General features: G+C 33.6%; 1 protein-coding gene across 1 annotated transcript; it reads left to right on the top strand.

The window, feature by feature from the left end:
* Positions 1 to 1,667: 1,667 nt before the first annotated feature.
* Positions 1,668 to 24,399, top strand: cpda (carboxypeptidase D, a). The gene is made up of 21 exons (XM_051129428.1): positions 1,668 to 2,417; positions 3,718 to 3,965; positions 8,988 to 9,130; positions 9,256 to 9,425; positions 11,320 to 11,711; positions 11,802 to 11,993; positions 14,179 to 14,346; positions 14,425 to 14,534; positions 14,642 to 14,747; positions 14,950 to 15,092; positions 15,182 to 15,351; positions 16,293 to 16,595; positions 17,129 to 17,324; positions 19,747 to 19,882; positions 19,987 to 20,133; positions 20,226 to 20,321; positions 20,507 to 20,571; positions 20,812 to 20,943; positions 21,034 to 21,219; positions 22,304 to 22,406; positions 22,554 to 24,399. Exons 1-21 carry the CDS (start codon positions 1,786 to 1,788, stop codon positions 22,778 to 22,780), a joined length of 4,065 nt encoding a protein of 1,354 aa, XP_050985385.1. The 5' UTR covers positions 1,668 to 1,785; the 3' UTR covers positions 22,781 to 24,399.
* Positions 24,400 to 25,359: the final 960 nt, after the last annotated feature.

The raw sequence follows: 25,359 nt of genomic DNA on the forward strand, positions 1-25,359 counted from the left end.
TACATTATATTACACATTTTCACAGACAAAGCTTGTCTAAGTCTAACCCTGAGCCGTTTCAACTGAAAGAAACTTGCACTAACTGATCTGAAAATATATCAGTGTCTTTCTTTTGTCTCAAGATGCACACCAGTAATGTTTTTTTTCTATGCACATTTATAAAAATTACTTTAAATGTCCTATTTGAACTATGGCCTAATCCTGTTTTAGTCTAAGCCCTGTCTGTGAAATCGGGCCTTTTGGTAATATAATCAGATTACTTTTAGATTACTTTACAGAAGAGTTTGGGAATGCCTGAATTAGCTTACACGTAAATAAGAAAATATGTATTTGTGCATTTTAATGTGTTCGAAGACAAAAGCCAAAAGCCTTCTTAGACTAAACCAAGATTAGACCATAGCTTAATTAGCACTTTTAAGTATTTTTTTTATAAATGTGCCTTAGAAGAAAATGACTGGTGTTCATCTTGAGACAAAAAAGGCACTGATATATTTTAAGATCAGTCAGTGCAAGTTCCTTTCAGCTCAAATTTACATTTTAGTCTGGGTGTAAGCTTAAGCCTTGTCTGTGAAACCGGGGAAATACATGGTTAAATAATCTTTTACAAAGTTTTTTCGAAAACAAAACTTTGTCATTAAACAGAAGAAATCTATTACCCATACTGGTCACCCAATCTGCTATTTTTCATACTTGTTATTATTAGTTAAAACCACTGCTATAAAGTGGAGGTCTAAATGGGGCCCTTGCACAAAATTCTTGTTAGACAGTTGTTGTGCTTGATTTACAGTCTTAACTCCACAGTTATGTATTTTACACAATCATATCAAGCTGGTAATTAGTTGCACTTGACAGACCATCAATAAAACCAAATACCATTTAAGTTGTAGTGTTTACAGCAATAGTTAACTCAAAAATGAAAATTCTGTCATTAATTCCTCACCCTCATGTCGTTTCAAACCTGTAAGACCTTCGTTCGTCTTTGGAACACAAATTATTTTTGATGAAAGGCCAGAGCTTTTTGACCCTGCATAGACAGCAACGCAACTGACATATTCAAGACCCAGAAAGGTAGTAAGGATGTCCTTAAAATAGTCCATGTGACAGCAGTGGTTCAGCTATAATATTATGAAGCTACAAGAATACTTATTGTGCGCAATGAAAACAAAAAGTAACGACTTTCAACAATTTCTTTTCTTCCGTGTCATTCTTCAGCGAGAGTACCACGACGCATGCGCATTTCCTCTAATCGTAAACAAGGCACAGCGTCCTCGTACTCTCAAGAAAGACGGAAGTAACTCTTAGGAGAAGCATTGTTGAATGAAGTCGTTATTTATGTTTGTTTGTTTGTTTGTTTGTTTTTTACTTACATGTAGCTTCGTAAAATTGAGACTGAACCACTGATGTCACATGGAATATTTTAAGGTTAAGGTGTCAGTTGCCTTGCTATCCATAAAGGGTCAGAAAGCTAATCAAAAACATCTTAATTTGTGTTCTGACGATGACTGAAGGTCTTACAGACATGAGGGTGAGTAATTAATTATATCATTTTCATTTTTGGATGAACTAACCCTTTAAACAAACACAAGCGTGCTCTTATTTTACAGCGGACAAATTCGTGACTTTTATTTTGAAACAATTCCGGCTGTCATAGAAACTCCACCCTTTGTTAAAGCGTTAGCAGGAAGTACCTACTAAAAATACCCCGACGTCAGGCTAAAGAAAAGACCTAACTCCAGGCGGACAAATTTTAGGTTTTCATGTGTGCGTCAAGGTGCCTTCGGAAACATGTCGGGACAGAGGGGAACCAGTCTGTGTTTGTCGCGTGAACTCTCGCTCTTGGCTTTATGTCTGCTCGCTGTGTTTATCAGCTCCAACTCAGTTCCTCTAGACGAGCAGAGAGAGCAGGAACCGGAGACTTACAGTAAATACTACAATTACGACCAACTTACTGACCTTCTCAAAAGTCTCGCCCAGAAATACGCAAACATCGCCAATTTGACCAGCATCGGCAGATCCGTTGAAAACAGAGAGCTTTGGGTGATGAGAATCACCAAGGACCCCACAGCTGATGTGCCAGGAAAACCCAAATTCAAGTACGTGGGCAACATGCACGGAGACGAGACAGTGTCCCGGCAGGTTCTGATCTACCTGGTGGAGTATCTGCTGGAGAAGTACGGAGAGGAGCCGCGGGTCACGGAGCTGGTCGACAGCACTGATATTTATATCATGCCGAGCATGAACCCTGATGGTTTTGAGAAGTCTGCGGAGGGGGAATGCACGGGCAGTAATGAGGGTCGGAATAATGCGAAAAACATAGACCTCAATAGAAGTTTCCCAGACCAATTTCAGGACGTTCATGTGAATGCAGAAGAAATGCCTGAAGTCACCGCTGTCATGAGGTGGATCCTAGAAAACAAGTAAGAGCATTCATAAACCTAACCTAACTTGTGACAGACCTTTCAGAAAATCCAGCTGTTGACCATTTTAAACTAGCCACAGCTACTAACAGAGGTTGCAAGAAATTGGGAGTTTGCCTGTAAAAGTCAAGAAAATAGTTTACAAAATGTTCATTAATATACTTTTTTATAATTCATTTTTAAAATGCAATAACTGATACATTAAGTAAAAACTTAGTGATAAAAATACACTCATTGTTAGTAAATGTTTGCTTAGGACCATTAAATAATATTTAATACAACTTTTGATTTTAATAAATAATAAATGTTGTAATTAAAAGTAATAAATGCTTTAAAAAGGTATTTTTCATTGTTCATGTTAACTAATGTTAGCGGTAACACTTTACAGCAAGGTTCCATTAATTAATTTATTGAATAACATGAACAAACAATAAATAATACAATTATAACAGTATTTGTCTTTGTTGATAGTAGTTAATGAAAATATAGTTGTTAATTGTTTGTTCATGTTAGTTCAGTGTGTATTAACTAATGTTAATACAAGTTGTACAAGCACAACTTTTGAATTTAATAATGCATTAGTAAATAATGAAATTACTAGTAAGATTAATAAATGATGTAGAAGTATTGTTCATTTTTAGTTCATGTAAACTAAAGTAGTTAACTAATGTTAACAAATGAAGCTATACTGTAAAGTGTTGCTTTATTAATAGCAGTCAGAACTATTTATTATTATTATTTATTAAGACTGTAATGATTTTCATGACTTTTCCAGTTGTTTGTGATTACTGGATTAAGATTTCATAGAGACTGCAAAAAAATGCAATTACATAAAATAATAATAATAAAAAATAAATAAATGAAAATGAAAAACATTAATGTATTAACTAACGTGAATAAAGGATGAACAGTACATTTATTACACTATTTATTCATTTTTGTTAATGTTAGTTAATAAAAACAGTCATTCATTGTTTGTTCATATTCATTGTTCACACAACTTGTGATTTTAATAATGCATTATATTTATATATTATATTTACTAATGGAACATTATTATAAAGTACTACAGATTTTTCTAATCCAGCTCTACAACATTTAATTTTTTTTAAATAATAATAATGATTTTTATTTTATATTTGCAATATAAAATATAATTCAGCTATGCCATATTTATTTTTCCTTTTTTTTCATCTTATTATTATCTGTAAGTGCAATGTCTATAAAATCTAAATCAAACTTATGTGAAGTAGATGGGTTAGTTATAACATCTAAAATTTTTTCTGATTCCCTTTTTCAGGTTTGTGCTCTCTGGGAATTTGCACGGTGGGACCGTGGTGGCTAGTTATCCTTTTGATGACTCTGTGGCCCATGATGATGAGGGCACCTATAGCAGATCCCCGGATGATGCTCTTTTCAGATACTTGGCACGGGTTTACGCAGAGAATAATCCTGTTATGAAAACCGGGGAGCCGAAGTGTGAGGACAACCCAAGTGAGACCTTCGAGGACGGCATCACAAATGGAGCAAAGTGGTATGACGTGCCAGGTACGTTGGCAACATTTTATCCCTTAACCATGCTCCCCCTTTTCCTTTGTTCTGTTTATCTGAATTTCACCCGCTGAGTTTCTAGCAATTATGCAAATTTTCATAAAGGCTTAAAACTCTGTTTCCATAGAGATGAAGATGTGCTTGTTGTAGCTTTATGAGTGATTAACTTCACTTCAGTGGTCTTGAAAAATGGCTGGTTTGAATGATTTCTGTTTCCTGCTCCTTAGAAAGCACAAGTAGGGAGTCATTTTTTTTTTGTACAGAATGCGATCAGTTCAGTGGAACAGCCTTTTTGGCTCCACCCACATCCTTCTTTACTCGGAACATTCCTACACAGATTTCCTACTGGGAGGGATGATGATGAGTTGCGTAAACAAACACCATTCAGTCATGCGCTGCAAATGCTGATATTAATAGTAGCCACATTATAGTTCAAGAAAACTGAAAACTAAAGTGCTGGAAATAAAATTGCTTTGTTTTTTTGGGAATGTTTATTATGTTTTCAAAACAGTAGTAGTTAGAAAGACAATAGTCCTTCAAGGAATCCAATACCCGGACTGTAAGCTTAGTGTTCTGGTGTTCTCTGATTACTTTCTTTACCACTTTGTAACCTCAGTCTCTGAAGTCCGTATTATCAACCATCAGCATCAAGCAGCAGAAATCTGATCCACAATGTGCCTTGAAGCTTGCAGGTCAAATTCACGATGTACCTTAAGGCTAGCTCAACCAGCCCCTTTGTGAAGAAATCACACTTCTTGCATTTGGGAATGATTTTCTCAGCTTTTATGAAGTAGTGGCATATTGTTTGTTGCTGTTTACAAAAGGAGAACCTCCTGTGTGAATGCCTAAGCTTTCCTGAATGTTGAGTGCTGATACGCCAAGGACCGAACGTCACCATGTGGTTTCGCAACATTGAAAAGCGCCGGAAATTTATGACATAATCAATCTCAACATTAAATATGACAAGTTAAATTCCATTCAGCACCTAATTCCTATACAAATGTTTGTTTTATGATGTGTGTTGACCTTTTAACATTTAACTGGTATTTTTGACATGGAGGTTGAGTCATACAGAGATCATAAGAGGAGTTTTATTTTAGTATTGATTATATGCCATTATAGTGGTCATAAATATATATATATATATATATATATATGTGTGTGTGTATGTGTGTGTGTGTGTGTGTGTGTGTGTGTGTGTGTGTGTGTGTGTGTGTGTGTACATACACGTGTATATATATATATATAATGTATATGTATATTTATATATTTATTTCTATATATATATATATATACATATATGTGTGTGTGTGTATATATATATATATATATATATATATATATATATATATATGTGTGTGTGTGTGTGTATCTATATATAATATGAATAATATGAACAAACAATGAACAACTGTATTTTCATGATTTAATTTTAACAAAGTTTAATAAATACTGTAATGAATGTATTGTTCATGTTAGTTAGGACATTAATTAACATTACTAATGGATTATTGCTTATATGCCATTATAGTATTCATATATTATTATTATTATTTTCATTTTGATTTAAGTTTTAGTAATTTAATTGAGCTTTCGTATTTTTTTCTTATTTAATATTTCGGAAACACTTTACGTTCATTAGTTAAATGAGTGGTTCACTTCAAAAGTTGTGTTTGTTAACATTAGTTAATGAACTGTGAATAATATGAACTAACAATGAACAACTGCATTTTTATTAGCTAGTTTTAACAAAGATTAATAAATACTGTAATAAATGTACTGTTCATTGTTTGTTCATGTTAGTTAATGCATTAACTAACATTACTAATGGAACCTTATACTTAGGTACTACCAATATTTCTGTTTTGCTTTTATTTATTTTTATTTTAGTTAAACCTTTTTATATTTCAGTTAGTTGACAAGACCTTTTAATTATTTTTTTTAATTTTTATTTTAAAAATTAAAGTCTAAAGGTTAATCTAATATTGTAAATATAAAATTATAATTTTTTTCAGCTTTGTTTTAATGAACAATAACAACAATGCATAAGAGTCATGTGAGCATAGTGTGCTACCAGTTAAAGTTTCTTCGTTTTAAGGTTACATTCTTTTTGTATTGTTGTCTCTAGAATCTGGTATTGTACCATGCAAACAAGTTACCAGCCTCAAAGCATGTTCAGTGACCTGAATCCTGTATCTGAGACTGTATCCAACACAGTTTAAAAATCTAAAGACCACCAGCTGCGTATTTAAAGTTAATATTCAATCTTTTTATGACAATTCCAGCTCTATCTAGGGAGCCATTCTTATGTTCCCAGGGTTAATTCTTAGAACAGAAGACACTTAAAAATATAGGACCGTGGCAACCCTGATTTTCTACCGTCTATTTTGGCAAGTCAGAAGCCAGAATTAAGGGATAGTTCTTTCAGTTTAATACATGACATTGTTCACATTTTAATAAGAAAGTTTAAAGGGATAGTTCACCCAAAAATGAAACTTCTGTCATTAACTACTTCGCTACCCGGGACCTACAACATCACAGTTTTAGCAGCGGGGTATGTATGGTACATATTTATGAGTAAAACTGTATGTATGGATTCAGTATTCCAAGGAAAATCCTTTGGCTGGTGTTCGTCATCTATACGATGGCTAGAGCTGGGTAAAAATATTGAATTTCCAAGTATGAAATTCATTAACTACTTTGCAAATCTTCAGAACACAAATTAAGATTTTTTTTGATGAAATTCAAGAGCTTTCTGACTCTGCATAGACAGGAGTGAAACTGACAGGTTATCATTAAAATAGTCCATGACAGAATTTTCATTTTTGGTAAACTATCCCTATAACCTTAAACCTTTCTTATGTATAGTCGTATACAAAAAGCATGTGCTAAAACAGGATGTCTTTTCTGGGACTAAACAGGATGTCCAACACATATGTTTGTTTTCTGTGTAACTGTTAAGAAAGTCAGAAGAGCTGCTATTAAGGATGTGTGTTGGCAAACAAAGGAACTGGCCTTCTGACATCTTCTTTAAACACATGCTAGACTGGTTGTATACAGTGTGACATATTATGGTGAAACAGGAAACATGGGGCAGACACATCTGACCTCACAAGCTTTCAATTACAAGAGTCAGACGCAGTGTTATATCAAAGTTCTTTTTACTCTAGCCTGCATGAAGTAACAGGACCAACTAGTCTTAAAATACAGTTTAAAGGTGATATAAGCTAAAGAAACCTTTTTATTTGTAGTTATCTTACTGAAAGATTAGCTTTGAAAGCAATTTTGGACTATCCTCTTAGGGATCTACACTTACTTTTCTTTTTAGGAGCACTTGTATGTATGTCATCTTTTATGTCAAATTTAAAAAAAAATATATTTTTTATGAGCTTTTTTAAAATGTCTGATTAAAACAACAGAATAAGAGCAAGTAGAATAAGAGTAAGTTACCTGTCAAATTGATTTGTACTACAGCGGTGGCACAGAAGAACACACAAGTGGCTTGTAGGAATATTTTCATGTTTAATGAGGCTCAGAGGTGGCATCAGTGCAATCAAATTCATATTCATGTAGATAATATTCATTTAAAAATAAAACTGCTAGTAGGTGGCAGCAAGTCACTGATTTAATTACTGAATCATTCAGACAGTGTAAGTCACTTAACATTAACTTCTTGTTTAACTGTTGTATTAAATCATTATCTCATTTACAAACTTCCGTAAAAATCATTAAAAGCTTAGTTCATCTTAGTTCATCACGATCTCACAAAGTTCCATTATAATCAACAAAGCTCTCTACACTACACAATGAATCTCTTATTTACAGTCTCGCTACACTTCATTTATGAAAGTATTCATGAGATACGTCTGTCATGCATTACTCAATGTTTCAAAAACGTGTAGAAACCTTTGAAGCTCCCCTCAGCGCAAACACAAATATGCTGATCGGGTCAGTCGCACTGGTGCTTCTAAATATTTTTCATAGTCGCACGCAGTAGTTTTCAATCGCAAATGCGACTGAAATGGTCGCATTGTAGAGCCCTGCCTCTAAATTTGCAAGACTGAAAACAGTGGCCCAGGGCTGAGTTTCTACTTTGAAATGTCATTGCATGAACTCAGCCTTTTGGCCTCTTGTTTATGGATTTCTATTGCCCAACTCTGAAAGTCAATTTTGCAAAAAGCAGAAGTCCACGTCTTTCACTTTTTTCAAGTGTTTAGGAAACACTCACGCAACTGCATATTGCCATCTTTAGTTAGCATTAGTTGGTCCTGTGTTCAACTAATTTGGTTGAATTTTGATGGTTTGGTGCATGAACTGTTTGACACCTCCTGTAAGACCTTCGTCCATCTTTGGAACACAAATGAAGATATTTTTGATGAAATCTGAGAGCTTTCTGACCCTACATAGACAGCAACGCAGCTGCCTCGTTGGTAGTACTCTTGTGAACGCATGTCGAATACTAACACGGAAGAGAAGAAATTGTTGAATAAAGTCGTTTTTGTTTTCTTTGCACGCAAAGTGTTCTCGTGGCTTTGTAAGATTACTGTTGAACCATTAATGTCAGTAATGTACATGCTAGCATTAGCTTAATTGGTTTCTTTTGTAGTTAAAGTATATACTGGTGAAGACATTTTGTCTGAAGGGTTTCTGTAAGTGTTTTATGAGTTGGGATGTGGGATTGCAGAGTGTTCTATCTTGACATGACCAATGCGTGTCCTAACCCATATCTGTCAGGTCTTTGTATTCTGAAATCAATCTTGAAATGGGTTAGAGTCCTTTTTTAAAGGATCTAAAAGTAGGTTAGCTTACATGGAGAGTTTCCTACCTACCCCCACATTTATTATATTGTCCCAACATGAGCAACTGGTCAAACATTCTTAAACTCACACCTTTTGAAAGACTCTTTGTATTAAGATGTTCCTCTTGTTTGCAGACGTTTACAGTTTAAGCCGTGACAACCCCACTATGTCAATTCATCCCATGCCTTTGGTACACAGTTTGTCCTTACTTTCCATACAGGGGGTATGCAGGATTTCAATTACCTGAAGGGGGGCTGTTTGGAAATCACTATGGAGCTCAGCTGCTGCAAGTATCCACCCTCATCTCAGCTCAAAACAGAATGGGACAACAATCGGGAGGCCCTGCTGGCCTACATGGAGAAGGTAGTAGAACTTGATGTGCAAGCATTGACACGCATGGAGAGTTTTTAATGAGCCCTGGAACTATGTCGGAGAGAGAGGTTTTTTTTTTTTTAGAGTTTCTGCTTTGTTGTTGTGTATGTGTTCAGATTCATATCGGTGTGCATGGCTTTGTCAGAGCAGCCAGGAATGATGCCCCTATCGCAGATGCTGTGATAATGGTCGCGGGCATTAACCACAATGTGAACACTTCACGCTTTGGTGACTACTATCGACTGCTGCTGCCCGGGACCTACAACATCACAGTTTTAGCAGCGGGGTATGTATGGTACATATTTATGAGTAAAACTGTATGTATGGATTCAGTATTCCAAGGAAAATCCTTTGGCTAGTGTTCGTCATCTATACGGTGGCTAGAGCTGGGTAAAAATATTGAATTTCCAAGTAATTTTGATTCTTCATTTTTAAGTGGCTGTGTGAAAGTGTATTTGTACAGCACTGGCCGTTATAATTATAATAATTATAATAATTATAGCACAACCAGTATAGTCCAATTCACAAACAAATGACTTGTATGAACTGATTCTTTTTAGTGAATTACAAACATAACCAATGTAGTCAGATTCACAAACAAGTGACTGATGAGCTGATTTTTTTTTTAATAAATCAAAAACATACAGCATGACCAATGTAGCCATACTTAGAAACAAATGAGCTGATTTTTTTTTAGTGAATCATACACACAACAGCACCAGCGTAGCCACAAACAAATTACTCTTATGAACTGATTCTTTTTTTAGTAAATCAAACACATACAGCATGAGCAATTTAGTCAGATTCACAAATAAATGACTCCTATGAACTGATTCTTTTTTTTAGTGAATCAAAAAACATACAGCATGACTAGTGTAGTTAGACTGATAAACAAATTACTCTTTTGAACTGTTTCTTTATGGTGGTTGAAATACATACTGCACAACCACAGTCTGATTCATGAACAAATGACTTCAAAGAAACCAGTTCTTTTTAGTGAATCAAAAACGTGTGGCATGACGAATGTAGCCAGATTCACAAACAAATGACCTTTATAAACTGATTCTTTTTTAGCAAATCAAAAACATACAGCATGGTTAATGTAAGATTTACAAAAAATGACTCTTATGAACTTTTTTTTGTGAATCGAAAACATACGGTGTGGCCAGTCTATCCTGATTTAAGAACAAATGACTCTTTTGAACTTGATTTAAAAAAAAAAAAAAAAAGAAAACACAGCAAAACCACTATAGTCTGATTCGTGAACAAATGACTCAGTTGAACTGGTTTTTTAAGTGAATCAAAAATGCTGTAGCATTATTAATGTAGTCAGATTTATAAAAAAATCTGACTTATGAAATCTCTTATGAACTGATTCTTTTTTTAGTAAATCCAAAACGTACAGCATAACCAATGTAATCAGATTCCTAAATGAATGACTCCTACGACTTGATTGTTTTTTTTAGTGAATCATAAAACATACCGTGCAAATTTTATGAACAAATGACTCTTTTGAACGGTTTCTTTTTGGTGATTGAAAACCACTGCACAACCACAATAGTCTGATTCATGGACAATGACTCTAATGAACTGTTTTTTTTTCAGTTGGTCAAAAATATCTATCATGAGCAATATAGCCTGATTGACAAACAAATAATTCTTATGAACTGATTCTTTTTTTTTTTTTTAGTAAATCAAAAACGTACAACATGACCAATCTAGTCAAATTCCCAAATAAATGACTCCTATGAGCTGATACTTTTTTTTAGTGAATCAAAAAACATACAGCATGACTAGTGTAGTTAGATTATTGAACAAATTACTCTTTTAAACTGTTTAATTTTGGTGAATGAAAAACGTACTGCACAACCACTGTAGTCTGAGTCATGAACAAATGACTCTAAAGAACCAGTTCTTTTTAGTGAATCAGAAGCGTATAGTATGAGCAGTGTAGCCAAATTCACAATTCTAGTGAATCAAAAAACATTCAGCGCTACCAGAGAGAATATTTCTTTCACTTGTAAGCAAAGTAGACTTTATAACTAAAATGTACCCAAATGAATGAAATAGAATTGAACCTTGTGAGGTAGAATCTAATGAGGAAATCTGTATCAGTACCTAGCCCTGTTGGTGACTGTTTTTTTTTAATGTGTATCGTGTCGAACTTTGTGTTCACGCAGCTACATTCCCATGTCTGTGGCTGGAGTGGAGGTGACTGAGGGAAAAGCGTCTGTGCTGAACATTACCCTTGAAGCTGAGATCGATGAGAATCCAACCACCCCTACAGTCTCAGAGTTTCCCAATGAAACCTCTGTGAACAGTGCCAGCACAGACGGAAGCAGCAGCAGCAGCAGCAGCACTGTCCATGAAGCAGCAGATGAAGAGAAGGACAGGATTACAGTGCAGCCTCAGGACTTCCGCCATCACCACTACAATGACATGGAGCTGTTCCTGAAGAAGTTCAGCTCCGAGTACAGCTCCATCACACGGCTGTATTCCATCGGCAAGTCTATGCAGAAACGTTCCCTGTGGGTCATGGAAATCTCCGACAATCCTGGTGTCCACGAGTTAGGTACTTCCCTCCATTTTTATTTACACTTGTAAATTTCCTACATCTTTAAAAGTCAAACGGCCTTTGACTAATCCCGTCATTCCTCACCAGGTGAACCGGAGTTTAAGTATATTGGTAACATGCACGGCAATGAAGTGGTTGGTCGAGAACTGCTCCTCAACCTCATCGAGTACCTTTGCCGCAATTATGGCACTGACCCTGAGATCACCCAGCTCATCAACTCCACACGTATCCACATCATGCCTTCAATGAACCCGGATGGATACGAAGTGTCCCAAGAGGGTAAGGCCTTGCCAATTTCGAGAAACAGTTCATTACACACATTTTATGTATTATTATGTACTTGCTGTTACAGTAAATGCATCTCTTTTCATTTAACATTCCATTTATTGCTAATATTGTAATATCATTATAATATATTATAGTGTGTGACAGAAATAGCCAGCCTCAAACTGTATTAAATGTTTGGAATGTGTTACATAATAATACACGTATTTATCATTATTATTATTAATAATTCTTTAATGATATTATGGTGGTTCCACACAGACAAAAACTAAAATAATAATAATAATAATAAAAATGTATTATTATAATTCTGATATTATTATTGCGTGAGAGCAGCATTATCTATTAATGCCTTATATTATTATTATTATTATTATTATTATTATTATTATTATTATCTATTATTATTATCAATATTAACAATAATTAATTTATTAAAATAATAAAAATTGTCACCACTGGTAAGTTACTAATAAATATATTGTGGAAACTCATTTTCTGTAAAGCTGCTTTGCAGTGATTTGTATTGTGAAAAGCGCTATAAAAATGAATTTGAATTGAAAATTGAACTGAATAATAATAATAATAGTATAATATTATTTTGGAGCAGCATTAAAACCACAAGAGCATAATTCCAACATTTATTATTAATAATAATAATACAATAATTATTAATATCACTAAATAATATAACAACAGCAGTAAATTAATAATTTAATATCAGTATTAATTGAAACACATTATTATTATTATTATTTCTTTATAATATTATATGTATAATGTTGTTTCCACACAGACAAAAATAAAAATAATAATAATAATAAGTAAGAAATTACTTATTATAATTCTGACATAATTATTGCGTGGGAGCGGCATTATCTATTTAATATATAATGTTCTTAATATCAATATTAACAGGAATTAATACTAATTATTATTATATTATTATTATTATGAATAATAATAATTTTCTTTCTGTGTTGGAGCAGCATTAAAAATACAAGATCATAATTCCAATATTATTATTAATAATAAAATATATTATTAATATCATTTATTACATAACAATATTATATAAATAATTTAATGTATAATGTAATAATAAAATAATTTAGTATTAGTATTAACAGGATTTAATTTATTATTATTATTATTATTATTATTATTTATTTATTATAATGTTTTAAATAATATATAATGTTGCTCCCGCACAGACAAAAATAAATAATAATATTTATTTATTTATTCATTCATTCATTCATGTATGTATGTATGTATGTATGTATGTATGTATGTATGTATGTATGTATGTATGTATGTATGTATGTATGTATGTATGTATGTATGTATGTATGTATGTATGTATGTATGTATGTATGTATGTATGTATTATAATTTGGACATAATATTGTCCAGTATATAATATTGTGTGGGGGGCAGTGTTGTCTATAAATAATAATATAATAATAATTATTGTTATTATAATTTTTATTATTATTATTATAATTTTGACATTATTGCATGGGAGCATCATTGTCTGTTAATAATATATTATTTTATTATTATTGATATATTATTGATATTGATATTATTAATATCAATATTTACAGGAATTAATTTATTATTAATATTAATACCAACAACAACAACAATAATAATAATAATAATAATAATAATTAATTATTTTTTCTGTCTGTGTTGGAGCAGCATTAAAACTACAAGAGCATAATTCTAAAATTTAGTAGTAGTAATAATAATTGTAATTGTAATTAACATTATTTTTATTATTAGTAATAAGAATTATTATGATGATGATTATTATTTTTATTATTATTATTATGCAATAATGTATTAATTTATCAGTAATAATATAGTAACAATAAATAATTAATTTAATATCAAAATTAATAGTAATGCATTTGTTATTATTATTATTATTATTGTTATTAATATTATGTGGAACCAACATTATAACTACAAGTACATTAATAATGATAATAATCATAATCAATAAATAAATAAATGTACAAATATAAAATATAATACATTTATTGTTATTGTTAGTACTATCATCAATAATAATAGTATATGAGTTTTTTTTTGTCTGTCTATCTGTCTGTGTGGAAGCAAGATTATAACTGTGGAAGTATAACGTTAGGAAAACACTCTGTTTGTGCAGGAGATATCAGTGGCATCCAGGGACGTAACAACAGTAACAACTATGACCTGAACCGTAACTTTCCTGACCGCTTTAACTTTGTCACGGATCCCAGACAGCCAGAGACCCTTGCTGTTATGAACTGGGCCAAGAGCTACCCGTTTGTATTGTCCGCCAACCTTCATGGAGGTATGTCCTAATCTATAAAGGCTCTATTTGATTGGAAGCACGCTAAACATAGACTGATAACCTCTTTATCTCTATTAGGCTCTTTGGTGGTTAATTATCCATTTGATGACAATCCAGACGACGTCAGCAGATACAGCAAGTCCTCAGATGATGACGTATTCAGGATGGTGGCTCTTGCTTACTCAGAGGTGAACATCTGGCATTCTGTTTTCTGTAATAACAAATGGTGTTAAGCATACTTAATCATTAAACTCAATCAATAGCCAGTAGAACATACTCTGTGTTACTTTTTCAGGAGAACTCTCAAATGTATGATGGTCACACCTGTAAGGACGTAGGTTTGAACGAAGAATATTTTAAAGATGGCATCACCAATGGTGCTGCATGGTACAATGTCCACGGTGAGCATGAAGTTTGTTTAAAAAAAAAAAAGATGAATGACTAGAAAAGGAAACTTTGAATGTTGCTTTACTGACAGACATCTGACAAACTGCTTACTTTTCTTTTGTTAATATTGTCATTCCAAAATAATATCTAGAAAAAAAGGTGTTTAAGTACTATAATAAGAAGTAAATATAAGTGCATTATGTGCTTTTCCTTCAGGTGGGATGCAGGACTGGAACTACATCAACACTAACTGTTTTGAGGTGACCATTGAACTGGGCTGTTACAAATACCCACCAGCAGCAGATCTACCAAAGTACTGGCAACAAAACCGCAAATCGCTTCTGCAGTTCATCCAACAGGTAAGACAGTCTGGCTGATTCTTTTGCATTTTTTTTTTCACCTTTGTCCTGCTACATACTGCATACAATACATTTGTTTGGACATCCAGGTCCACCGTGGAGTAAAGGGAATGGTAATCGACAGCAAAGATGGATCTGGCATCCCCAATGCTACGATCACTGTGGACACAATTAATCACCCCATCACATCCAGCGTTGCAGGGGACTACTGGCGCTTACTCACCCCAGGAAAATACCATCTGACTGCCTCTGCCCAAGGGTATTTTCTGTGAATTTTCTGCACAAATAGTGGCACCAAATTTACTTGCAGAAATCTTTTTTCCCCCAAATATATGGAAGCTTACAGAGGCCATTAAATAAGTTGTTATCAGATTTTGTTAAGTGATATAGATATGAGAATGAACAAAAATTTAATTATTATAACTATAATTTGAATTCTAAAGCTTTGAATAATTTTAATGTGGAGGCTTATGCAAATGTTGATATACAGTTAATTTAAGTAAGCATTGTATTATCATTGTGTTAAAATTTAACAATATATAATAATAAAGAATTGTATTATCATTAATTTATATATTTATAATTTATTAACAACAATAATATAATGATAATACAGTGTGTCATAAATTTATGTATTTATTAATGATAATACAATGCTTATGTTATATTATATATTATTATTTGTTATATTATATAGTTACATTTCAACTGTGTGTATATAGTTAAATAAAAAGTAGCAATATGTAGTATATGTAATATTATATAATATAATAGATATATGTAAATGTAATATATAATAATATATAGCACTGTAAAATCATTGCTGTAATTATATATTTTATATTGTTACAATTATTATATATATATATATATATATATATAAACGTAAAAATATATAATAATGTATAAGCATTGCATAATCATTATCATTATTGTAATTATATATTATATTTTTACAAATTAATTATTTATATATATATATATATATATAATTGTAAAATAAAATGTTAAAATATAAAATAAATAAAAAATAATCATTGTATTATCATATATATATATATATATATATATATATATATATATATATATATATTAGTAACAATGAAAATACAATGCTTATTATGGTATATTGTATATTATTATTTATTATATTATACAGTTGCATTTTATTTAACAACACTTTCTCTTTCTTCCTTTTAGCTACTCCTCAGTTAGCACCTTTGTCACCGTGCCTAACGAAGGAGTGGAGACTGTTAATTTCACATTGACCCGGATTCACGGTTACACGAATGGGCAGATGACAGAAGACACCACCCCAATTCTGGATCCCAATGTGAAGGAGTTCCAGAGCCTCATCAAGCAGCTGTCAGGAGAATCTGGTCTGGACAAGCTGATCAAGGACACTCGCACTGAGACCAGCTTCCGTTATCGACGCTACAGCGAGGTTTCCGAGTTCCTGCGTGGCCTCACCCTGAACTTCCCAGAGATTACCTCACTCCAAAGGTACAGCTCTCTAAGTTTGTTTCAGAGTATACAAACTGATCACGAGGGACTTCAAACACAGACGTTCTCTGGAGAGCTGTTACTCACGCAAGTGTGCCATGCCTTTCCCTCAGAGAAAGCTGGTAAAATGAACAAAAGCATGAGTCAGTTTATCTGATCTCCGCAGACAAGCCTAAACCAAATCCTGTGTGCTTCTTTGACCGTAAACCCCGGAGGGCGAAAGGATCTTTCGGAATGACAGAGATTAATACCTCTGCATTCAGTGCACAATGAAGTTACTGTGTGAACTGTATTATTTGTCTCACTGTAGCTTAGTCCCAGCAGTTATTTTTGGAAATTATAGCTTGTGCTGAACCATGTTTAAGGTCACCAAGTTTAAATTACCAGAGAAGGAAATATTTTTTAACCCCCAAGAAATTAGTATTTTTCTTTAGCAAGGATGTATCAAATTGATCAAAAAAGGAAGATATTAGAAAATATTAAGTAGTCCAACCGTTTCAGTAATCTGATCATTACTTTTCCCCCCTATGAAGTCTTGGTCAGAGTGTGGAGTTCAGGACTATCTGGGCTCTGGAGATTTCCAACAACCCTAAAGTCCAAGAACCATCTGAGCCCAAGATCCGGTTTGTGGCAGGTATCCATGGTAACGCCCCAGTGGGTACAGAGCTGCTTCTGGAGTTTGCTGCCAGTCTCTGTATTAACTATGGAAAGAACGCAGCCATCACAAGAGTAAGTTGATTTTCTTATGTAAAGTATGATAAAGCTGTGGTACTGAACAAGACTGAAGCGACTCAGCTTTACCTGATTATCCATACATAATTTTTTAAACCAGTGATGTTATAATCTGAGTATCAAATATGATCTATCAGGCTTTTGAGGAGCATTATTTATTAATCTCTCAATCATTGTAATGCATTGAATTGTATGTTTTGACAACACAATAAAAAAACTACAGAGCTTTGATTATAAAAATAAGCTTTGAAATATCATCTTATTGAGATATTTTATTAAGCATTATTTATTATGCATTTAAGTAGTCTGCTATACTATTACAAAGATCCTATTGATTTACATGACAAGCTATCAGAATTTAATTGTACGTATAATGTACTTATAGTACATATAAATATTAGGATCTGCTCCAAATTGCATATTTTCTATTTGGTATTTATTTCTTCCTTGAGTGTGACTTTTACATTCCTCTATATTACACTAGATGAGTCATAAAGCAAAAGCCTGATGTATCAAATATGATCAATATGTTTAACAAATATATATAAAAAATACATATGTGTTGCAATCTGGGGGGGGTTGTAATTATGGTGCTTTTAGATGTCCTTTCAGTTGTATTAAATTAAAAAACCCTTTATAATCTATAATAACTTTACACATATTTTATATTTTGTCTAAACCTTCTTAGATATTAAGACAGGCACCTGCAATTATGGCCAAATTAAAGATTCTTGTATAGTTTGAACACCTTCTGTATACATGACAAAAATTAACCTTCCCATTATAAAACTATATTTGACTCCTTGAAGTTTGAAGTGTTTTTATCTTTGTAATGCCATTTTTCTAACTTTATTAAGTGTATGTCATCTTGTATGACTTTAGAATTTTTTTTTTTTTCAAAAATGTTAATTAAACAGTACATTTAATTAAAATAATACAATACAATCAGGAAGAATAAGTTACAGGTCAAGTGAAATCAGCAAGAACAATTCATCTTTGCGTGTCGGCGCTGATAGCCTTGCGCCGGCAGTGCGCCGACATACAGCACCGTTGCGCTCCGGGCGTCCCGTGTTTGAATCCCGACTCGATGACCTTTCCCGATCCCGCCCCCATCTCTCTGTCCCACTTCGGTTCCTGATCTGTCCTTTCATAATAATAAAAGGAAAGAAAAAACATGGCACAGAAGAGCACAAATGGGACATTAAGGAATACAGTACTGCATCTCACAATATTAAGAAAATAAATAAAAACTTTGCGTGCCATAGTTTACACAGGACTGGCAGGGAATGTACATTAATACAAAAAGCACACAATGTTTTCAGAGATGATAGACAAGATGTTATAGAATAATAATTTAATGAAAACCTAATTTTAACACAAAAATTGATATTTGACCTATGTTTTTGAAATTTCTAAAATCATCCCAGCGTGACATCTGATGGGTTTTACCAAATCGCATCACATATACAACTCTTACCCAATAGACATTCATTGTAAGTCCCATTTTAAAGGATTAGTTCACTTGCTTGTTAATGGCTTTCTTTCTTCAGTTAAAAAGAAATTACGTTTTTTGAGGAAAAAATTCCAGGATTTTTCTCTATATAGTGGACTTCAATGGGAGCCAGTGGGTTGAAGGTCCAAACTGCAGTTCTACACGATTCCATCCGAGGAATAAGGGTCTAATCTAGTGAAACAATCAGTCATTTTCTAAAATAAATAAATAAATAAATAAATAAAAATTGATATCATTTTTAACCACAAATGCTAGTCTTGCACTAGCTCGACTTCACACATTATGTAGTCACATTGGAAAGGTCACGCAGGACAAGGGGGGAAGTACCAACCTAATGTTTACAAAGCAAACATGCAAAGAAAGTAAAACGCCCTTTACAAAAAAAAAAAAGGTAAAACCCTGATGTTGGATTATTTTGACGTTGGAGGAGAAAATGAGATAGTGTTTTTTAAACCGAAGTACACAGACAAAGAATTACCGCTCGTGACCTCTCCAAAATGATTGCATAATGCATGAAGTCATAGACACGTATCGCAGAGCTAGTGCAAGATGAGCATTTGTGGTTAAAAGTATATAAAAGTATATTTTTTTCACTAGATTAGACCCTTATTTCTTGCCTGCGATCGTGTAGAGCCGTTTGAAGATGCTTTGAAACTGCAGTTTGGACCCCATTGAAGTCCACTATATGGAGAAACATTTTTTTCGACTGAAAAAAGAAAGACACAAACATCTTGAATGACATGGGGGTGAATACATTTTTTAGGAAATTTCTATTCTGAAAGTGAACTAATACTTTAAGTAGATTTAATGTAGTACAAGTCAGTGTCGTTTTTGGTGGAAATCATCAGCATTAGTGGCCTTGATTACCTAAAAAGGTTCCTCACTTGTTCTCTCTCCCGTTTTTAGCTCATCAATGAGACCAGAATTGTTATCCTGCCCAGCATCAACCCAGATGGGCGTGAGCTGGCGAAAGAGAAAGACTGCACCTCCACTGCTGGCATGACCAATGTGCACGGCAAGGACCTTGACAATGACTTCTTCGGTGGGATTGAGTTCAAATTATACCTCATGTTTCACTAATATGTGCGTCAGTGCCTGCATTCTACTGCTTAGTATACAGGATGCTGACCGTGTGTCATTCTGTAGGTAATGCATCTCAGCGTGCTGCAGAACCTCAGCCGGAGACGCGTGCCGTTATGGATCTGATACAGGAAAGAGGCTTCACTCTCTCTGTGGCTCTGGATGGAGGCTCCGTTTTGGTCACCTACCCATATGACAAACCGGTGCAATCTGGTACGTTTTGACTCATCCCCCGCATTAGAAAATTATACATTGTATCAGTGTCCTGATTAGTTTTTGTTTTGTCCCTTACTTTTCAATTTCAGTTGAAAATGCTGACACGCTGAGATATTTGGCTACTGTGTATGCCGGCCACCATCCCAAAATGCACTCGGGCGATACTGGATGTCCAAACAGCCAGAGTATGCTGATTTCTTTTATACTTCAAGTTTGTAAAACAACAGTTTATCTTTTCAGTAACTAGAAAATGCTCAGGATGTAACATTTTTAAATCAAACGGCCTCTGTTCTGTCAAATTTATAGGTAGAAGAACCATTTTTAGGTTGATGTTCTAAATATTTTTGTCTTTCTCACTGTCTCCCTCCAGTGGGCACCATCCCGAATGGTGTCCTTCGAGCAGCAGAATGGCACAGTCACATGGGCAGCATGAAGGTAAATTACATACTATTTTGCACACGTTCATTTTCGAAAGTTTGAGGTTATTAAGATTTTTCATTATATTTATTATATATATTTTCATTCTAAAGCTGCATTTGTTTGATCAAAAATACAGTAAAACAGTAATATTATGTAATACAGAACAGCTCTATACCATTTTTAGTTCAAAATAATTTATAAAATCTTAATTCCTCCTACTAATTTCTCTCTGATTGCTTGCACTCCATGTCATAGGACTTCAGTGTGGACTTTGGTCACTGTCCCGAGATTACTGTCTACACCAGCTGCTGCCTGTTCCCGTCGGCTGAAACGCTGCCCACGCTTTGGGATGAGAACAGGAAATCTCTTCTGAGCATGCTGGTTGAGGTCAGTCTGTTGTCCTCTTCGCTGCCTCTCTGTTTATCACCCTCCACATCTCAGCTCTTCCTTTGCTAAAGCTGGTTTGTTCTGTTCTAGGTGCATAAAGGGGTTCGTGGAGTGGTCAAGGATAAGAATGGTAAGCCCATCGTGGGCGCTATAATAGTACTGAATGGTGGTGTTCGAGTCTTCACCAGTGAGGGAGGGTATTTTCACGCCCTTCTGGCCCCTGGTTTACACAACATTGAAGCGGTGGCTGACGGCTACCAACAGCAGTCCCAAAAGGTGAGTGTTGTTGTTGTTTTGGTTTTGTGTTGTTTTGGTTTGGTTTTTGTTTGTTTTTTGGGTCGGTTGGATTTTTTGTTTGTTTGTTTAGGTTTGTTTCTGGTTTGGTTTGTTTTTGTTTGGCTTGTTTTATGTTTGTTTTGTTTTGGCTTGCTTTGTTTTGTTTTTTTTGTTTAGCTTTGGTTTTTTGTTTGTTTGTATTTTTTGGTTTGTTTTTTGTTTGTTTAGGTTTGTTTATGTTTGATTTTGGCTTGTTTTTTGTTTTTGGTTTGTACATGTATGTTTGTTCATTTGCTTAGGGTTATTTTTGGTTTGGTTCGTTTGTTTAGGTTTGTTTGTTTTTTTTGTTTTTGGTTGTTTGGGTTTTTGTTTTGTTGGATTTTTTTGTTTAGGTTTGGTTTTGGTTTTGTTTGCTTTTTGTTTGTTTGTTTAGGTTTGTTTTTTGTTTTATTTTTTGTTTGTTTAGGTTAGTTTTTTTGTTTGGCTTGTTTTCTGTTTGTTTTGGTTTGGTTTTATTTGATTTTTTGTTTGTTTGGTTTTTTTGTTTAGTTTGTTTAGGTTTGTTTTTGGTGGTTTGATTCGTTTTTTGTTTAGGTTTGTTTTTTGTTTTGATTTTTTTTGTTTGTTTAGGTTTGTTTTTGGTGGTTTGGTTTTTGTTTGTTTGGATTGGTTTGTTTTTGTTTTGTTTGTTTAGGTTTGTTCAGCTTTTTTGTTTGTTTAGATTTGGTTTTTTTTTGTTTGTTTAGGTTTGTTTTTGGTTTATTTTTTTTGTTGCTGGGTTTGTTTGTTTTTTGTTTATTTGGGTTTGTTTTTGTGTTTGGTTTAATTTTTTGTTTTAGGTTTGGCTTTGTTTTTTGTTTGGTTAGGTTTGTTTTTGGCTGGTTTGTGTTTTGTTTAAGTTTGGTTTTGGTTTGGTTTGTTTTTGGATTGTTTTGTTTTGTTTTTTGGTTTGGTTTATTTAGGTTTGTTTTTTGTTTGTTTATGTTTTTTGTTAGGTTTTCTACATTTTATTTTTAAAACATTTTATTTTATTTTAAATAAAAAAAATTAGGTGAGATCTATGCATATGTTTCGCTCTTTCCAGGTTTCTGTGTCGCCATTTGAAGCAGCAAGTTCCATTATTATCGAGTTTGACATGGAGAATGATATATTTGGCCTGCCAAGAGAATTAGTAGTGGCCAGTGCAGGTAGGCAGATCACATCGCTAAAGTATTGAAGAGCTAAAGTACTCTATATTGATTGTGTTTGCAGTTCTAACCAACCATTTTTTAAATGCTACATTAGTTTGAATAATAATTTTAAATGGCTGGTCTTTTTCATTATTTAATCCCTAGCTGCTGCAATGACTGCCTTGGTCGTGACAGCCTGTATCATCTGGTGCGTCTGCTCAGCCAAGTCCAACAGACAAAAAGACGGATTCCATCGACTCCGACAGCACCGAGACGACTATGACGACGAGATCCGCCTCATGTCTATGGGCTCCAAAAAGTCTCTCCTGAGCCACGAATTTCAAGATGAAAGCGAAAGTGATGAGGATACGCTTTACAGCAACAAACTTTGAGATTTTACTGTTTCCTCTCCTCGCCCTGAGTCTGTCCACACTGACTGCAGGCCCAGTAGAGGGCACTCAACGGCCAGCAGCGGTATTGTCCAATCTTTTGAAACCTGTGGGATGCACTTTAATGCCCTTTTGAAATCGGGCGAGCGTTTTGCACCGTAGTGTATGCAACTAACCACTGCTCTCAACCAGCCTGCTTAGTTATCTGGGTCTTTATAATATCGGTCCTCTACCCTTTAAAAAGGAAATCAAACAGATCCGTCTCAACAGGATTATGAAACACTGTGCCTTGTTAGATTAGAGGTTGCATGGTCGCTGCTGTTGTGAGGATGATTTTGTAGAGTAAATGGAATTTTGCTCCCCTTTTTTCTGTGGACCCAGGTTAAAGTCAGGAATCAGTCCATATGAAAGTCTGTGTCTGCTCATTGGCTTTGAGTTTAAGTTAATAAAAAAACACCCTGCTGTGTTATTTGCAATCATACAGCCAACACAATGGCCCAAACATTTCACGTTGTGCAGAGTTCTTAAATGTAGATATTTACATTAAGCAAGGTAACACATTAGGTAAGTTGCAGACAAACATGCACATTCACTGCCTTCCCATTTCTCTTGGTATTTTGACGTTCAGGGATATGGTGAAACATTCATAATAACTTCACACAGACATCATAGTGTTTAGTTAGTGTGTCTGGATTCTTTTGTCTTAATGTGCACTCTTGAAAATGCTGTCCATTTTGTTAATTTTTAAAAGAAAAAGTATTTATTTTTGTTTTAACATCCATCCAATGAACCACATTTTTCTCACCACTTCTCAGGCATCCCAAGCAGATCAGAAAAACAGTCCTGTCAAAACTTTATTCATATAGTTGACATACTTCATTTCAGAAAACGTATATTTAGGCATCAGTGTCTGGTCAATATATGCATCCTACATCTTCTCTTCCACAAAACTCTATAAACATGGGTGATCATTTGAAAACATGCATATAGCTTCTTATTTGGTGTCTCAGTTGGTGTGTATACAAAATGTCTCCGCAGTACGTTTCCTCCACGACAGGATAAGGCTTTGATTGTGTGATGCATTAAGGCAATGTGGTGTTATTGAGCAATCTGAAACCAGCAGAACACCTGTGAGTGCGTCTTTCTGTGAGCAGATTTGGATAAAGAAGATGAAGAGTGGTGGGACATTGCTTACGCTTTTAAAAGAGAAAAGCAACAACCTGTTCAAACTTAATGGAAGATTCATATCATTCTGTGCCAGACTGGCCATTCAAATGTTAATCAGTGGGAAAATTCTGTTTCTATGATTTAAGGAGTCATTGATCCTATTACCAAGAAAAAATTAATTTAATTTGGCTTGGTGTTGATTGTCATGCTTGAATGTAAATTTCTGGGTGTGTTTGAACAAATACCTATAACTTTTCTATGTTTGTGCTGATGTTTATTTTTTTTTCTTTTTATACAACAATGATTGTAGATATCGAATTGTTGCCAACTATATGTAAATTACACAAGTGCAATTTCTGAGTGAAAGAACTGCACAAATAAACCTGTTTATGTGTATTAAAGAAATGAATGGTGTGTAATGAGATGTAAATAAAGATGAAACCTTGTTCTGAATACTTGATGAGTGTTTTTCTTTAATATGATCATGTTTTTTTTATGCATTATTCTTGGGAGGTCTATATCAAAAAGATGAAAGCTCACACATAATATCAATATACACTACCAGTCAAAAATCGTAAGATATTTAATGTTTTTAAAGAAGTCTCTTCAGCTCACCAAGCCTGCATTCATTTGGTCCAAAGTACAGCAAAAATAGTAAAATTTTGAAATATTTTACTACTTAAAATAACTGTTTTTTTAATGTAATTTATTCCTGTGATTTCAAACCTGAATTAGAAATCATTGTAATATGCTGATTTGCTGCTCAAAAAACTTTTATTACTACTGTTGAAAACATAGAGTAGAATTTTTTCAGGTTTCTTTGATGAATAGAAAGTTCAGGAAAACAGCATTTATCTGAAATAGAAAACTTTTGTAACATTATAAATGTCTTTATCATCACTTTTGATCAATTTAAAGCATCCTTACAAGTATTCATTTCCATAATTTCTTAGCAACAACAAAAAAAGCAAATAAAAAAATAAATAATCAAATTATACTGACTCCAGTCTTTTGAATGGTATAGTGTACAATGTTAAAAAAAGCTTTTTTTATTTTAGATAAATTCTGATCTTTCTATTCATCAAAGAATCCTGAAAAAAAACAGCTGTTTTAAAAATTGATAATAGCCTAATAATAATAATAATAATAATAATAAATGTTTCTTGAACAGCAAATCAACCTATTAGAATGATTTGTGAAGGATCATGTGACACTGAAGACTGGAGTAATGATGCTGAAAATTTAGCTATGATCGCAGAAATAAATTACATTTTAAAATATATTCAAATAGAAAGCAGTTATTTTAAATAGTAAAAATATTTAACAATATTACTGCTTTCGCTCTATTTTGGATGAAATAAATGCAAGCTTGGTGAGCAGAAGAGATTTCTTTAAAAAAAAAAGTGACTAAGTGA

The sequence above is a fragment of the Labeo rohita genome, chromosome 15 (genome assembly GCF_022985175.1).
Source record: "Labeo rohita strain BAU-BD-2019 chromosome 15, IGBB_LRoh.1.0, whole genome shotgun sequence".
In the NCBI taxonomy this organism is placed as follows: Eukaryota; Metazoa; Chordata; class Actinopteri; order Cypriniformes; family Cyprinidae; genus Labeo; species Labeo rohita.